Source organism: Carassius carassius, chromosome 49 (genome assembly GCF_963082965.1).
Source record: "Carassius carassius chromosome 49, fCarCar2.1, whole genome shotgun sequence".
In the NCBI taxonomy this organism is placed as follows: domain Eukaryota; kingdom Metazoa; phylum Chordata; class Actinopteri; order Cypriniformes; family Cyprinidae; genus Carassius; species Carassius carassius.
Window position 1 is genome coordinate 8,652,856 of NC_081803.1, and position 18,708 is coordinate 8,671,563.

Below are 18,708 nucleotides of genomic sequence, written 5' to 3' on the forward strand. Positions count from 1 at the left end.
TTTCCTTGGCCTAACATGGGGAACAGGAGCACTTCCTGGGCCTAACATGGGGAACAGGAGCCTTTCCTTGGCCTAACATGGGGAACAGGAGCACTTCCTGGGCCTAACATGGGGAACAGGAGCCCTTCCTGGGCCTAACATGGGGAACACATGGAGTTGGGAATGGAAATACAAGAATACCAGAGTCCTGAGTGGAGTGCCCTCTATAAGACTCCATGGGCACTCCAGCTGTTGATCGTGACAATAAGTATTTTTAATCAGTTTTTTTTTTTTTTTTTTTTTTTATTAAGGTTTTTGTAATTGTGTTGTGTTGTGTCATTTTTAGATTTTGTGTATATATATATGTATATATATATATACACACACACGTTAGGTAGAAACTGTTAACCTGGTTTGGATTTTTTTTTAAAACACATTGTTCTTAATGGAAATCATCCCACATCTTACATTTATAGTAATGTTAGCCTTAGCAAGGAGAAGTTTCATGCTGAAGTTTACTACCTGGCAAACAGCACTAAAAGAGCATTATGATGTCATGAGAGAAGAATTATTTTGGAGAGAGATGGATGAATCTTTATATCTTATTTCCTTGGATTAGTGACTTTGCCCTTTGAGCCAGTTCAGGGTCACTTTCATATCAACTGAGCAAATGCTAAAATTCTGCTTGCAATTCAAATCATCTGTACGTGCCCTCGCAGGTTTTTATCGAACTCACCTCAAGAGTTGCATTAATCTCCTGAATCTGCTGAACTAAAATGGATCTGAGCCCAAACCCTCTGCTGGACACATAAAGCATGAGGACCCGAGCAGAACGGGAAGCGTTTGTCAGAGTCACTTACCATAGTGGACGGAGAATGAGTGATGTGTTATTGAAGCACACAAACACACATTCCTCTTGATTAGGGTCCCTCTGCATGCCGTTTTAGCAGTTAGTGCTTTATTGGCAGGCCCTGTAGAACTACATTCCCTCCAAACACACAGAAAAATCCTAGCAGGCATCCGTCAACGAGAAGCAGAAGAGGGGCGTACGTTGTTTTACTCACAGACTTACTGCTGCCCCTGAGGACCTAACCTAGCCCACACGCAGCTAATCAACAAGGGCTTCGCGTGGGCTTCTTACACTTCAGCTAGGCCATTTTACACTCACAAACACGCATTCACAAGAAATTGTATGTGAGTGATTTATGAACTGACCATATCCAGTTTTATCAATAAAGCTTTACCTCAGAAAATCAGTGTTTGTGTGACTGTGTGTTCTGGATTACCGAATGCATGCGGCCCCCACAGTATTAGGAAGTTCCCTGGTGTCCTAACTGGAAGTGAAATATGTGTACTCACCAATTGATTGAATATTTTAGTTTTTGGTGTTTTCCAAGGATAGACGACAATCAATGAAACATCAAAACGTTGAGATGTTACTTTAATGATGGCTCAATTCCAGGCTTCACATTTGGATAATTTGGCTCTGAATATAATTTGCAGTAATAGAAAAAATATTTAGCACCACTCTTTGGCAGGATCATTGTCAGGATAAGGGATAACCGGAAACGTTGTCCCAAAGGCCCTAAAATGAGGAGCCCCATAATATAATATACTGTCATAGAATATAGACACTATGTAGTTTTTCACAGTTTGAACAGGAAACTGTATTTTTATTATTTATTTTATTGAATGCATTATTTTATTTTATTTATATATATTTTATTTTATAAAAAATTCCAGTAAAAATATAATATTTCCGGTAATAAGTTAACGTTTTTTAAAGTTTAAAAATTCCTTTACCAAATAAAAGCTGCACGATAAAAGTACCAGCAGCAATAATAAAAGAATTTGAATTTTTTTTAAGTATATCCAAACTTCACAGTGCTGTCACTTTCTGATGTGTCATGTCAATTGACCGTTAGCACAATTTGACATGCCATTTAATATTGGTAGGGCGCATTTTGTCCTGTCAGAGATCTTGATCACATGACTGGGAGACATTTTCACTAGCTTACTGAGTGTATATCATAACAAGGACCTGATCTTGATGAGCTCGGAAACCTTTTACCTGGGGAGCTGAGAGAGCATGCTGTCTTTTCTTGCTGTCTTCATATGCTCTTGATTTATTACCACACGCTGGCTGTGATGTAACAGCACCTCAGCAGATTATACGCATGTTTGTGTGGCTGTGTATTTGAAGGTGGGGGGTCAAATAAAAACTACATATTTATGAAGTTCAATTGCAGCCCCACCAGGCGAGGGTGAATCTTTGGCCTTAATTGTGTCTCATAAATATTGATATGTTAAGATATTTTGGTGTTCCAACACATCTATGCACAAGCAAAAACAAGATCGTCATAATGCTACAAGTTCCACATTTCAAAGGTGATCTCTTCTGGTGTTTGGTTAGGTTTCTTGTGCAGTGAAGTATCAAAATATCATAATTTTGTGTATTTCACAGAAGAAATACAGGTCATAAAAGATAGGATTGACATTTGGGTGAGTAAATGATGACAAAATTTTCATTCTTGTTTGACTAACTCTTTAACCAAAGGTTGTTCTAGGGGAATTGGATTGGAAGTCTCTAATTTTCAGAGAGTTTTGAGCTGATATTAGTGACAGCAGATGTTTATATTGCAAAAAAAGATGAACAGAATGTAATTATATGAATGTAATTAATGAGTGATGACTAACAATAGGAGTGGACTGAAGACAGTGAATCGCCTAATGAAACAGTTGGATGCTACACTCAACAGCTAAGAACCAACAGTACAGCAACTTGGTGGCATCTTAATAATTGTACATATCTTGGAGTCGGTTAAGTGACTACTAACAGTACATACTGCTTACATAAATGCATGTACTTCTTGCTGAAGTGTTATTCAGCGACTTTGGGGTTGTTGATGTCAGATGTCTGCATTTATCCACAACTTTCTTGAAGTAGAGCTTAAAACAACATGTCTCAAGTGTCTCTGGTCCTAAATCTGCAAGTATTAGATGCTATTACTCTATGTTGTCATTGAACATGTTTAAACTTACCTTTAGTGCAGGAACATTTGGTTTTGAGCTCTGGGTTTTGACACATGAAGTCTGGTGTTGTGTCAAGTCCAGTGTTTCACTCATCTTCCTCTTACTTCACCTTTTCCTTAGTCAGATTCTCAGGCAGTTGGTATTTTTCCACTCCAAGTGTTTTGTGTCCAGGTTTGGTGCTTTTTGGATGATTAGCTGTGCTTTGGTTGCCATGGAGATGCCAAGTACTTGAAGACCAGCATACGCTGGATGGTTCTTTCTTGGCTCTTGACTCTTGATTTCTTTGCAGAATCTTCCAGCACCTGCGAGGATGCTGCCCAGATGTTTCTGTAAGATTGGTTCTGTTTTGCCTGTACAAACATAATTTTTTTTTCCTCTGTTCAGATTGGCTGTGTGTTCTTTGCGGCTGTGCACACATTTACTTTAGCATACATTTACTTTTTTATAAAGTCTCCAGGCTTTGATCAGCAGAACGGAGCAGTTTGCTCAGGGCCTGTTAGGAGACGTTTACTTCATTCTCGATTTTGTCTATGTAGATCCTGGGACAACGGTTGTCACTTTAAAGCAGTTCTACAGCCCTCATAGTGTCCAAATTACACTCACAACTCCCACACACATTGGCATTCTGCAGAAGTCAGCCTACATCTTTTCAAAGTTTTTTTGACTTGTGTCTGTTGGCAGTCAAACATTTTTTTTTCTTTGGGTCCTTAAACTCCATCTGACAGTCTTTTTGAAAAACTTGCAGCTATCTGAATTTTTGCAAAATTCAAAAACCACTTTGTAATTGTCAGTTTTTCCTCTGGTTTTCATGTTAAAATGTAAACAGACATTTATTAATCAAGTAAGGGAGTCTATATTCCGGAGCAACATCGGTTATTGTGCCATTTGAGTTGTGCTTAAACCATTCATGATCTTTGCCTGGTAGAATAGCACTGTTTAAGATGTTTTAATACTCTTTTTTACCATATTTAAAAGCATACCAAATATTTTCCCCATGCGTAAAATCTGAAAAATACTGCAGTGCTTCTACATGGGCCTTTAACTTTTTAAAAAACCTAAATGCGTAAACATATCTTATGCTTTGCCTGCTATCTCATGCATTTAATGAACAATCAATGCATGAATATTACTGAATTAATGAATATCAATGCATTTATGGGGGTTCAGTGCCTGAAGGGCTCCTAAGTCATGGTCTTGCCGGCCCAAGAGTCAAACTCTTGAACCACTAGACCACGACTTTCCACAATATAAATATTAGATGGAAAACAAAACCTTACAAACTTGAATGAAAATCAGAAATATTGCCAAGGCAACTGTCTGAAATAAGTAAGCTGAAGTACTAAATGACTAAAACTGAAATAAAAAATATTGAAGCTAAATAGCTTTAATTGCTAAATGCTTGGTATTGGATGACTCTAGTTTGCACATATTTCATGCACGGATACATGCAATCCACTGTAGATTAGTCATTCTGGAAGCTGTTTCCAGGACCAATTGTGTATGACATCATCGTTCTTGAATCACTGATTCCTGTTACCCTGTATGACTCCAGAATTAAGTGTCTTATTATAGAACGATTTTAAATTAGTCTGTCTCTGTATACCCAGTCCCAATTCATAATGTCTTTTTGTGCCAAAATGGCTGTAAACGCTTGCCCTCACATTCCTTATAGATCATTATGTCGTGTGGTTAATTCCCAGCTGTAGATGTATGTCTTTAGCTTAGCAGGGGGTGGGGGGAGGTGATTGTGTCATAGACTGTCAGCAGCAGACAGTTATTACGCCCAAATGCCCCCATCTACCCTTGCGAGATTGAAACTAGCACGGTTAAGTCAAGTGGAACGGAGGGGAGGCAGGAACCAAGAATCTACAGCATCGGCATGTCGGGGGGAACTTAAAATGAACACACTTGGTGCTGTCATCTCCTCCGAAGGAGTCAATTAAGCCACACACTCAGTATTTCAGAACGCCCAGTACCCAAGCATGAATGTGTGTCGCTGTGGCGCACCTCTTGATGATGTGACAACACACTGGAGAGAACGACCCATGGTCCAGATACGCATTTGTAATTATGCGCCTTTGAGAATATTTCAAAAGAGATATTTCAACAAAGATATTAAACAAACTTTAAGAGAAATATTATATACAGTGGAACAAATGATATTTAATAAGATAAACCTCCGGCAATTCTGTAATTACCTTTTATTGTGTTCGATAGTGTTGGTATGCATCTTTTACTGTCAGCAGTTAATGATATCTGTCTTTCTGCCTCTGTCTCTCTCTCTCTCTCTCTCTCTGTAGGGAACTAATGAGCAAATCACAATAGAAGCGCATGGTACACTAACATCAGGATGAAGTTCTTCGCCGCACAGTGTCAGGAGGCCTCTTCTGTGCTCCACTGAGGATACGCACACCCTTGCTTCCGCAAAGCACTTAACGTCGGCATCACTGGGGTGCCCTGAAACTCTTTGTTCTTACCTATTTGATATCCGTCACCTATCTCTGGGGCGCCACTCACCCCAGCTGAAGCATGTCATCAGTGGGCGTGGAACGATCATGGCGGGAGACCACCCGCTCCTGCAGGCGCCGCATATCTGACACTTGCCTGGTGTGGCTGCTGGGCTTGGCACTGCGCTTGGCACTGTCTTCCTGCCAGCGGGCAGACCTCACCGCCGCCAAGCACCCTATGGTCACCACAGGCTATGGGAAGCTTCGGGGTGTACGCAAGGAGCTGAACAATGAGATTCTGGGTCCGGTCGAGCAGTACTTGGGCGTCCCTTATGCCACCCCGCCAGTAGGCGAGAGGCGCTTCCAGGCCCCGGAGGCACCAGGCTCCTGGCAGGAGATCCGTAACGCTACCCAGTTTGCACCAGTGTGCCCGCAGAACATCCACGGGGTGCTGCCAGAGATCATGCTTCCCGTATGGTTCACCGACAACCTGGATGCTGCTGCGGCTTATGTACAAAACCAGAGCGAGGACTGCCTTTACCTCAACGTCTATGTTCCCACAGAGGACGGTAAGTTTCGTAAGCCCACATTTATGTTTCATTCATGTTCATTCTCACTTTAAACATATCTTCACCCACTCAAAAGATATAGCAAGTTCATCCTCCTCAACCCAGTTCTGTTGATTGGGGGACTAATCACCTGCATTCATCTTGAGGGATTCTGTCTTTTTCCAGAGCTTACTGTAGTAATGTGGGGTACAGAGAGATTATGGATTGTAAAACAAAAAGATTCAAACTAATTTACAGCCATCACACTTCCAAATAAGACAGTTGCTTCATAACCCATTCTCTGGATAACCTTGGGATCTTTCTGTTTTTGTTCTCCTATAAAAGAAGCTAATCTGGCAAAACTGCAGTTGCCAGATCTAAAGAGAGCAAGAACTTCTGTGAGCTCAAGACATATTTAACATGCCCCAGTCAGTGATTGTTACTGAAACTGCATGGGCAACAATCTGAGCATGTGCTAAAGTCTCTGATGAATGGGCCTCACTGCAGTTTGTAAATAGGTTGTGCAGATACTGCTGGGTAATGTCTCACTGTGCCAACTCTCAAAATGGGTTGTCACAGTCATGAGAGTGTGGCAGGGAATGCGTGTTTGTTTGAGAGATGAAAGCTCTTCAATGATGAAACCAAATGCACAAGAGGTCTTCTAATGCTAATAGCACTTTTGCGTTTTAGCAACTCTGTGTACTCTTTGAGTGTGTTGATGTGCCTGTCCATTACAGTGAGTCAGTAAATCAGACTTCCTTAATTTGTAGATATGCATTCACTAAGTGCTGTACATTGCAGTTGGATGATGCATCCGTAGCAGGAGCGATTCTAGGATTTCAGTCTTCAAGCAGCTCAAATGATGTGGCTCAGAGAAATATTTTTTTTTAAGTGATTACAGGTTTTAATCTTGCTCTAGCTATTTTTAAATAAAATAGGTTGACATGTTACACTTTGTTTTGATAGTCCACTTTAGACATTCTTTCTATTCTATTCTAAAAAACTTAAAATAAAAAAAACACATAGCTATGTGTTCTGTGCTAGACTACCTGAGACTTGTCATGGCACTTGTATACTGCTGTTGTTCTCTCGTTGGTCTGATTGCTTCTGTTGTTCTCATTTGTAAGTGGCTTTGGATAAATTGCTGCTAAATGATTAAATGTAAATGTAAGTAACTTTGCTACTACATGTGAACTTACTCTCATAAGAGCATTAGTCGACTTTTAGGTTAGGGTTAGTTTTAGGCTGAACAGAATAAGTTGTTAAATAGACAAATAAGTTGATATGTAGTTTCAAAGTAAATTTTCAGTAGACTGTGTGTTCATGGACCATCAAAATAAAGTGTTAGCAGATATTAAACAGACAGTCTACTGATACTCTGATGACTAATACATGTTGTTGATACATAGTTGCAAAGTTACTTAGAAAAAGTATAGAATGTCTAAAGTGGACTATCAAAAGTAAATCTAAATCAGACCACAACAAGTTCATTTGCATTTATTTTTTTTTATTTCACCTGGACAGAGAGCATATTGAATAAAAATGGAACATGCGTAGTCATTATTGTTCAATTCTCAGCATATTTGAATGCTACATTATACTCATTTAAGTATAGTTCATTTTTGAAGCCTCCTTTTGCTCTCCATTTAATCTTGTTGCAGTCTAGAAAAAAATTAAGACGTTAAAATATCTCATTTGTGCTTTTTCTTTCCTACAAGCTTGCTTTGCAGTTTTTCAGCTGTAGGTCAACATGTGAAAATTAAAAATAAGAAGTAAGATTTTTAAGAATTAAGAAATTTAGAAATAAGATTTTTTTCCCCCTAATAAGATAAATAATGAATTGCATGTACAAGGGAATCTGTGATTGTATTGATATAGTTGCAGTATTTTTTTAAGACAGCAATGCAGTGGGTCTGCAAGGTGCATGAAAAAAAATGACCTAATTGAAAGTGTTTAAATTCTTTAGATGTGAGTTCAATGGCACTTTTGCAATGTTAAGATTGGTCTACAAACACAAAAAAAAACAGCCAAACCGTCTTGTTAACAGCAACCACTTTCAAATGACCTAATTGAAAGTGTTTAAATTCTTTAGATGTGAGTTCAATGGCACTTTTGCAATGTTAAGATTGGTCTACAAACACAAAAAAAAAACAGCCAAACCGTCTTGTTAACAGCAACCCCTGAAAAAAAATTCCTCCACAGTCAGTGATTAATGCGTCTGACAGTGTTGTGGAGGTGTACATGCTCTCCACACTCATCGCTTCCAATGTTTATGTGTGCCAAGCACCGCTGCGTTGCTAGTGAGTCTTATCAGAAAATCGTCCAGCACACACTCACTGACAGGGATTCCTACACAGTCACTGCACCGAGAATCATTCACAGGTTTGGGAGGGATTTAATGGATCTAGACTTGGTGCTTTCACTCCATTTCAGTTTAAGATTTGGTGACTTTTGGACAAGTTGGTGGGGATGTGAGTTTAGTTTACAGCCAAAGGGTTAGAAGGAACTGTAATTATCTCTTCTATCTCTCCTTCTCGCTCGTTCACTCTCTCTTTCTCAGACGTTTCCAAGCTTTTTGAAGAACCCACAAATATGATGATCCTTTTGCAGAGGATCTCTTTCTTAAAACCCATTTATGCTGAGTGTTAAACATTTGTACAGTAGGCCTATGCATGATATTATAGACAAAAATTGTTACCTTTTATTTAGCGTTCTACTAAAAATTTTGTGATTACTACGGTCTGTTACATTTTTTGAGAAAATATTCATTCAGCATACATTTTAATTCAGATTAATTTTTTTATTTATTATTCTGATTCTGAGCTGGCAATATGCATTGCATATACAGACAGATATATAATCATACATTTCAAATGACAAGCATCTTCTCACCTCTTATCTTATCTTGAATTGGAACATAAAAGTGATCCCTCTCTCTATGAATTTGAAATTGAACTAATTAAACATCAGCCACAATTAGTTTAGTCAGTTTATGTGATTAATGCTTAATTGGAAATGCTAATTCTATGCTACATCCAGTTTAACAGCCAATATTGTTTTATTTTTATTTCAATGCTTTTAAGGCTGCATTATATTGATATTCCTAAATATTTTGGGAGGAATTCTCACACAGTTTATTGTGTCTGCTAAAAGTGCTGTTTATTTGCTTATTCTGTTTACTTTGTTTAGCACCAGATGAGGCAAATGTTTGGTTTGTCAGTCTATTATTATCCCTCACTTCCCATTTCTGCATTTTAAAGGCGCAATATGTAATTTTTCTGCTTTAAAAATAGCAGATATCACTATATCTATGTTATATATTTTTTTGTTGTGTACTTACATTATCCCGACAGTTTCCACGAACTTTAAAATCTGGAGAAAATTATAGTTTAATTAGAAGACATGGCACGTTTCTTTATTTCCGTTTTGTCGCCCATCTATGGCGTCATATAAACTTTGACCCCTCTAGTTTATCTAACTTCCTGCGGAACCGCCAAATACAAAGGTAAATATTGGAGTTGCATTTCCAAGATAGAGAGAGCTTCGTGACAAGCTGAAACTACAGAGAGATGCTTGCATTCTAATAAACAGGTATGCATCCATTCAGCTAACTATATCTATCCGTATATTTTGTGAAACGATGATGTCTTGTGTAAAACGCAGACGGACTAGCTCTCATGTAGAGTATAATGTAAATCTACATGCGTTCTATATCTAGCTGGATAAAGTAGCTTCAAATGCAGTTCACTATCTTGTTCGATATCATAGTATAAACGTAGCCTAATTATAATTATTAACGAAAGGCAACCGTGTTTTTGCAAGCTCTAACCTATTAACATGGGAGCCGAATTAAAAACTGACACGCCACGCAGCTGAGACGCTTGCGCCACGCATCCAGTGTGTCGCCGGCCTCAGTTAAAATGAGTGAGGAATGTGGGGAGCGACAGAGCGCGTGTTCCAATGAACAACAACTCCCATGAGCCTACGCTCTTTCCCGACGTCATCAAAGTACGTCTCATGTTATTGTTTTGATTGAGTGACCCCTGGTGGCCAAAAATTCCATACTGCGCGTTTAAGCTCAGATCACTTAATGTATAGACTTAATACAAATTTGTTCAAAGAATTTAAAGTATCTTGCATGCATGTGCATCATTTCAGTGTGTTTTAAGTAATTTTATTAAAAGCTTTCATCTGCACATTGTTAAAATGTTCAGAAATCTAACCAATAGCATGCATCATTGCTTACTGGTTTCTTTCTTAAATATATTTGGATATTGAATTGCATTTGGCCTTTTTTGTCTCTCTTTACAATGCGAAGACTGCACAGAAGTCACATTATGGATTTTGATTCTAATGCGCAGCCAGCAGAAAACAAGAATGAGGGTCATGACAAACCCAAAGTTTAAGGAGCTTGCAATGTGGCATATCATTTACACAGAACCAAAGCATAAACCTAAATTCACCTAAATATGCAACACTATTCATTCTCTACCGTACAACCGCTGGTGTTTCATTCAGGCATGTGGCATTTGACTCTGAAAAAACGTGACGTACGACTGTGCTTCGGAAGCAGAGGTGGGGCCGTCTCTCGGTAACATCAGGGGAAATTTGATTTCACCCAGACGTGTTTCGTCAAGCAGATTGAAGCGTAACGCTCACTTCTCTTCATTCAAGGCTGCGCTCCAAATAAAAAATCTGCTTTAATACAATCAATACGGTACTCAGCTTAACAAAATGATGGTAACAGTTCAATAGTCAGTTGAAGCTTGGCAGCATTATATAAATGTAGATTTGCTTAGAGGCTCTGCAGGTTGAGAGAATGTTGCATTTGGGATGTAGGATCGTTGGTGAAGGTAAATAAATAAATTACCTGATGGTCAACACTGCAGAAGAACTATGGTGTCATTAGCTTTTGATGCAAGAACAAACCTTAAACAAATGCTGCTATTTCTGCCATCCCAGCAGCCCTTGATCGGGTGAAAATTGGATCAGGATTCGTCTTCAGGGAACAAGAGATGGAGAGAAAGAAACAGAAAGGCAGCAAAGGAGAGTGTGTGTATATAAGATGCATACACTCCTATTATCTTCTCATTCTCATTTAATTGGCACAAATATATAAGATTTGCTCTGTTGTTTGTTTGAAAGGAGAGGTTTCTGTCGCTGTGGGTCTCTGGTAAGGCTGTGCGTGATAGAGATGCTGAATTATGGCCCACGCTGATCAATATTTAATCAATGATGCTCGTGATTGATGACCTGGCCATGACACACAAGCATACACGTACTGACCATGCTCCCCACACCCTCATCACCATTCTAATGCAGATTTTTCAATGAACATATTCACTATGTACAAAATATCTTGAAATTATATCCCAGTAAATGTTAGAATCAGACAGCAATTTCATGGAGACGGCATTTCTGGTATAATGACAGGGAATCTGTTGTATCTACAGTTAGTGAACAGGTTTCAATTTGAAAAACAATCCAGGAAAGACGAAAACATTTCAAATTAGATATATTTGAAGGAACATTCAGTAATTTTTGAGAAACTGATGTTTTGTCATTACCGTACAGATGTCTCATTTGCTTCTATTTTTATTTTTTCCCAGTGACTTAAAATGAATATGGATTCTTGTAAATAAATTAATGGATTTTTTTTTTTTATTTTGTTGGTTATAAAAATTGAAGCATGCATATTAGATGGACCAGCCTGAAAAATTGTTTTTTTAAGCTTTTAAAGCTAAATAGGCTATATTTATTATCATATTGTTGTCAGATTTTATTGTTGTTTATTGAAACATAATCTTGCCAAACAGTAATGCAGATTTTGGTCTGTCTACATTGTACAGCTACTAGAGAATAGCTGCCTGGGGCTGTTATCTAGATGGCCACTGAGTGAACTGACTTTGCCTAAAGGACAGGGATTTTAAGAGAAATATCTGAAACAAAGTTTATGCATAACCGAGAGCAAATCTGGATCAGCTTCTGAAAAAAAAAAGTGAATGTCTGAATGTTATGATAGCTGTGGATCAGCTTTATTCACCTCTGGATGAACTATAAACTCATGCTGTTCACCAACAAACACAGTTTCACAACCATGCAGCTGTTCAGAAAAGCAGAACGCACAACTAAACACATTTGAATCCAGAAAACCGCATTCATGCAGCGAGTGAGTATGTGTGTTCATACAATGTGACAGGATCAAATGTGTTCGTATTTGTCTAGTCAGTGGAATGTTTTGAACCCAAGCCCAGGGCAGATCAGATATCAGTTATATTGATGTGTTTGGCCGAGGCCGTGTTGTGTGTGGTGGTTTAAGAGCTGTGACACTATCCACCTCCCCACAGTGCACAACAGCTCGCAAACCTCTATGATATACACATCTGCATCACAGCACAAACGCACATATAAAACCATTCGCAGACATGCATATGTGGCTAAAGTAATTTTGCCACAATCATATCATGTAGGGTGACATGCACACACACATAGTGTAAACAGTCATTTTTTTACTGTAACAAGGGTTGTAACCAATACTGTGAATCGTGACAATCCCCTTCAAGCAAATTTCCCATTATTCTCTCCTCTCTCTACTTTTTAACATCGATAATAATATCAAATATTTATTGAGCACCAAATCAGCATGGCTGCATTTATACGCAGTATATTTATTGTTTAAAAGCAGCATTATTTTAAAATATATTACAATTAATAATACTGTAATGGGAGGAATGCCAAAAAAATAGAAGAATCCTGTTTGTCTGGTTTGTTTTTCACCCACATCCGTAAGTATGAGCAATAGTGGTTGTGACGTTTGCCGTAGCACGTACCACTAATAACATGGCAGACCTTCTTTTACAGTGAAAGGTCTATTAGAGCCAACAGCTCTACACAGATGCACACACATCTTTTATCTCCAGCTGTGCTCTGTGTGGGAAGGCAGCTGTGTTCTTGTCTCGCCAACTGTGTTAGTCCCTGCCACAGTTCTGCCTCTGCCAAACAACCAGAATCCTCCATTTTTATTACTGGTTCGACGAGCGTTTACCGTCCATATGCTTTATTAAAAGCTATATTTCAGGGCACAGCGTGATGCAGCAGATGCAGACAGCTCACCAGAGAGAAAGAGTGAACAAGAGATACATAGAGCACGACAGGAGAGAGATAGAAAGAGAAGAATGACACTTGTTTGAGTGGGAGCAGCTGGGAGATTGCTACAGCAGTAACTGAAGGTTTATGTCATGGAGACACAGACATTCGTCTTCTGACCTCATTTACAAGGAGCTCTTGGAGACGACTACAACGGTGATTCGTCCCTTTCCTGATATTGCACTGAAAAACTGGCCATTACATCATGTCACTTGAGGCTGCACTCACCTCATTACTGGGTGACTTTTAAAAACAACATGAAATGGTATCTGAACCCCATTTCGCTCCTGTAATGTCACATTTTTGAGTGTAACAGAATGTTTAGCGGGAATGGTTATGTAAGGTGGGGCTTGATTGTATCCATCAGGATTTTATTGGATGCGGAAAAGTGGGCTATCCCTGATAGCACACATACATAACGGAGACTTCTATTTGACATCTGCAAGATTTATTTTTTTAAGTATTTGCTCATCTGCAGTACCTCTATAGTTTTCTGTCAGATGTTAAATAGACATTTAGAAAATGTCTTCTATATGGTTATGGTTTAAAAATGTGTGTAAAACTAACATCTTAAAGATGTTTGTACACAGCAAATGTTTTCCAGATCTTTAGCAGACATCTTGCAGATGTATGTGTGTTATCTGGGATCATATTAAAGCTAATATTATTTTCCATGCTCACATGATTTTGTTTATATCCAAGAGTGTCTATATAATACATGGTGAAATCTTACAGATATAATTTCCATTTATAAAAATATGTTTTGAAATGGGTCATCTTTGCTATGAGTGCAGTTTTGCACAGGTTTTTTGAGCCAATCAATAGACTTTTCACTAGAGTCCATCCTGAGCTGTCATTGAAGGCAGCAGACTGGGGAAAATGCAATTGTATTTCATGCTTTTAAGATCCTCCAAAAAAAAAGCACTGCTAAACCATCTAGTGTGATATTGTACTAAAGTAAGTACCTAAACTACCATTGTTTTTTTGGATTATAAGCTTTGTGACCAACAAAAGTTAATGAAACATACACATTTTGTTAATCAAGATTATCCAGATTATCCATAAAATCAAGTTTAAGATCAAAGATTATCCACAAGATCCAGAAGTAAAAAGGTTAAATTAGGCTTTAAACAAACTACCCCACAGTCACATGACTTCAACGTCATTATCAATAAGTATTTGACAACTCTTTATGTAAAATCTACAAGTTAGAAATCTGAGTTTGAATAGTTAGCAAAAATATGAGTGTATAAACACGAAGCGGTAAATCCAGACTAGTGAGTAAATGAGTTTTCCTTTTCGGCATGATGATTTCTAATGTCCCTGACAACCTCCGCAGTCCCACAATTTGTGCTCAACTAGTTTGGGGAAAAAATAACGCAATTAGCATGTCACGCATCAACTTCATTTTGAAAATGTCCAGACAAATTACTTCCTGGAGGCTTGATGTGTCACGCCTGGTTATGAAACCATTAGTTACCACAGATACACTGTTCTATTCAGCCACTAGAGCAACAAGACATTTCACTGGCCATGTGGTTTGTAATTCTGTAGTGTCATGTATGCCCCACCCACATCAAAATCTCATTGGTCAAATTTTACTACACATAGCTGAATATTAAACATCAAACATGTTCTGATTGACCAAGATTGAACAGTATTTTGCTTTAAGAGTGGACAAAAGTAGACGAAATACAGCCGATGGAAACTGGACATGTCTTATTAGGTTAGGACACAGTGTTAGAGTTAATACAAACAGAAAAAAAACTGCTGTGGCTGTTGTATAATGGCTCATCTAGAGTCTTTAATGGAGGAGAGATATTGAGCACATGACATCAGCCCTTCAAGGCAGATTGCTTTCATGTACTGTTTTTCTAGGTCTGCTCCCCTTGCAGACAGTGAGAGTGAGACAGAAAGAAAAAAGGAGAAAGAGAGACAGAGAGAATATACTGAAGACATCTCTACACTGCAAGCCTGTCAGGGAGGACAAACCTGCTGGTTACACTGGGATGGTGTACTGCCAGGTTTCCTGTCATGCACTCCTGTCAAAAAATACCAAATACACACTCGCTCACAAAAACTTTTTTCACAAAAAAAGAAAGTGTTTACTGCACAAACTGTTCAATGGCTCAACATGCACACTTGAAACCCGCTGCCATCTCTCAGACTGGGAGTAATGCCACATTCGCAGAGCCTGGTTTTTCCTTTTCGACTGTCACCACACTAGGCGCACACCAACCCACGTACCACCCAAGACTCATCCCACGTAAATGATCTCTCCTCCATTTAAAGTCTTTATTATCATGCTTTCCGCTCCACTTCCACACCGACATCATCTCTCGTGTCTTCTTTTACTTAGAGGGGAATTCTGGGCCTTCATTTTAAAGCTGGTGCATCGTCTTCAAAGGCCAGCAGGATAAGGTTTCTGGGAAAAGCCTGAGCCCTAATGGAGGCTGTAGACCATTTAGTCGGAAACAGTAACCAGTAAAATAGTGAAAGCTTGATCTCCAAATGCTTTAGGCGCTGATAAAGTGCTGATGTTGCTGAGACTTAATTACAACACGCACACTCATTCCATACTCCTATCAACCTGTTTCCTGCTCTCCAGCCTTTACTGGAAGAACTGACCTGAGATGGTCAATTGAACTGAAAATCACATCTGCATTGATCGAGTCTCAAAGCTTAAGTGCAACTCAGGAGAAGATTCAGCTCAGAGTAACATGCGAGAAGATGCACACACTCGACACCCAGTTTTATTCTTTTCAAATGATTTCCCAGAATTTATGATCTGGTCTTTAACTGGTGTATCAGAAGGTAGTGTCTCTACCAATAGTGATTAATACCTTGATTAATTTGACTTTGACCTGATCTCAAGTCACACTTCTTGAAGACACCAACAGCTACAGACTGAACAATTTGTAAGCTTGAACTGTTCTGGGAAGATTCCACTTCAACAGCATTCACAAACCAGGTAGGATTAATTATTTATATTGTGTAAAACTAATATATTTAATTTTAAAACTATATTTATACTGTCATTTTTCTCAGATAATGTGTTCTCTTTTCTACAGTATCCTACACATACTGGGTCAACTCATCTTCAGAAATTACAACAGTAAGTTTAGAAATGGACAAGATGTAATTGCTTAAATATTTTTGTGAACATTATTGTCAACATTACTGTTGTTTTGCAGTTGCTGGAGACAAGGTCAACCTAGACAAACACAGAAAGAGCACTGTGGAGGGCAGAAATGGTGGAGCTCAATGTAAGATGAGGAAGATGTTGTTGATGTGGATGCACACAGGATCTACAGTGACAAATATAGTCTGTCAGGACACTTCATTTAATGTGTTATTTACTGCATTTGTTTGAAGTCTTTCATTGAAAGTAGATGTTGTATTTTGAAATGCTGTTCTCTTACGAGAGCTCTCTCGTACTGCGTCTTAGCTTAAGACGCTACGGGAAAAGTCTCTTTTCACGAAATACTGAAGCAAAAAATTATCCTTAATTTTGTATTTTTGTAAAGCGCATTTGCAGCAGTACACAGCCATAGGCGAGACGGCTCGTTCGCTCATTGGCTTGTTCTGCGGCAACTGCACAGCCTATCAAACGCTGGTTGATGCAACATCAGACCAATAAGCCTTCTTGCCACTTCCCGCCGAAACGGGTGTGGCCCAACCTATAAAAGGAGCTCAACAATCAATCTGCCCACCTGGTCAGCAACCAATCACATCATTCACTTGTTTTGGGGATGGATGTATTCTAAATGTAACTAATAAAGATAAGACTTTTGAGGAAAGTCTGTGTGCTCAGTGGCCCAATAGCTGTCTGGTTTAGGGGTGGGTTTAGTTTCAGATCAAGGAATCCAGTTTAACATGAATGACCAAAAGAGGAGGGCACAGTGCCACGAAGGTGTGAACAGCCCCTTCATTTAGGGGATTACTTGGCATGGCAACAAATGGCTGTTGCACGGAAGAACACCTCAGTAACATACATCCAAATTTGTACATGTCTGGCAGTATATGGACCCATGGTATTTTGATTGACATAATTATTTATGTGGTGAAATGCTGTGTAATAAGTGGTATGACTGTCACTTAAATGTCCAGTTTGAACTTCATCCTTTTCTAGTCCTGAATAAATAGTGTTCCCTGTGTTCAGTCTAGCATCCGGTATTGTGAATGTCTTCTGAGTTTTCGTGTTTGCCTGTTTCTGTTCTACATTAAATTCCATGTCGAAGCATTCTCCAGTGTCTCCTCCTTCCTTCCACCCCATGAAGTGTGACAGAATACCGGAACCAAAAAGATGACTGCAGCTGAGGATGTGCTGTGGGGTTTGCAGTAGGGTGGTCTGAGGTTCGCTCCAGTGACAGCCCAGGCCCCAGAGTTTGCTCCAGTGTTTGCCCAGACCATGTCTTTTCCCACCGATCCAGAAGAGGAAACTAGGGGTGAGGAGAAGGGTGTCAGCCCAGGCCCCAGAGTTTACTCCAGTGTTGGCCCAGCCCCAGAGCAAAGCCCAGGAAGGGCTCCCGATCCCCAGTCAAGCCCATGGAGCGCTCCCGTTCCTGAGTTAAGCCCAGGATGGGCTCCTGTTACCAAGTTGAGCCCAGGGAGGGCTCCTGATGTTCCATTTAGCCCAGGGAGAGCTCTAGATCCTCACGTATGCCCAGGGAGAGCTCCTTTCCCCGAGTTTAACTCAGTGTCGGCTCCAGCCCCAGAGCTCGCTCCATTGTCTGCCCCAGCCCCAGAGCTCGCTCCAGAGTCTGCTCCACCAGACCTCCCACCAGAGATCACGATTCTTAGATTTCAATAAGGCCACAGAGGATCTGCCATGTCCGTCCGAGTCTCCTGCTCTGCCATGGCATCCCGGGTCTCCTGAGCCTCCATGGCCTCCCATGGCCCACTGTCCCGTGTCTGTCCTTAGTGACCTCCAGAGTTCCCAGTAATGTTAGACTCTGTTCCGTGTTTTGTGTGTTTTCCCCAGTAATGTTAGACTCTGTTCCATGTTTTGTGTGTTTTGCTCCCCATGTGTTCCCATGCCCATATTTGGTCCTTCCTGTTCCTGTCCATGTCCCTGTTGTGTTGCTTTCATTCCAGGTGTTCCCTGTTTGTTTTTATTAGTCCCAGGTGTTTCTCATCCTCCCCTATACTAGTCCTGTATAAATAGTGTTCCCTGTGTTCAGTCTAGTGTCCAGTATTGTGAATGTCTTTTGAGTTCCTGTGTTTGCCTCTTTCTGTTCTACAATAAATTCCGTGTTGAAGCATTCTCCAGTGTCTCTTTGTTCTTCGTTACTTCCCCCCCGAGAAGTGTGACAGTCGGGGTTATTCTATGATCACAATTGGATGGATTTACTGTACATTACCCCTTAACTAACCTCGCAGCTCACAATAGGTCTGTCTTTAAAGGTTTATAAGTTACTGTTAAAAATCTATTAATCAAATGAATCAGATTATTACTACTGGAAACCAATTGTTGTACTATTTATTTAATTTATATTAATATATATATATAATATTTAATTTTATATATATATATATATATATATATATATATA

At 39.4% G+C, this 18,708-nt stretch overlaps 1 protein-coding gene across 1 annotated transcript in view; it reads left to right on the forward strand.

Annotated features, from left to right (window-relative positions):
• The window catches only part of LOC132132152 (neuroligin-2-like), a 74,205-nt gene that overhangs the window by 18,306 nt on the left and 37,191 nt on the right, over nt 1–18,708 (forward strand). Inside the window, exon 2 of the mRNA XM_059544449.1 lies at nt 5,313–6,028. Coding sequence (XP_059400432.1) covers nt 5,542–6,028 — 487 coding nt within the window. The 5' untranslated portion in view covers nt 5,313–5,541. The remainder of the gene's footprint in view (nt 1–5,312; nt 6,029–18,708) is intronic.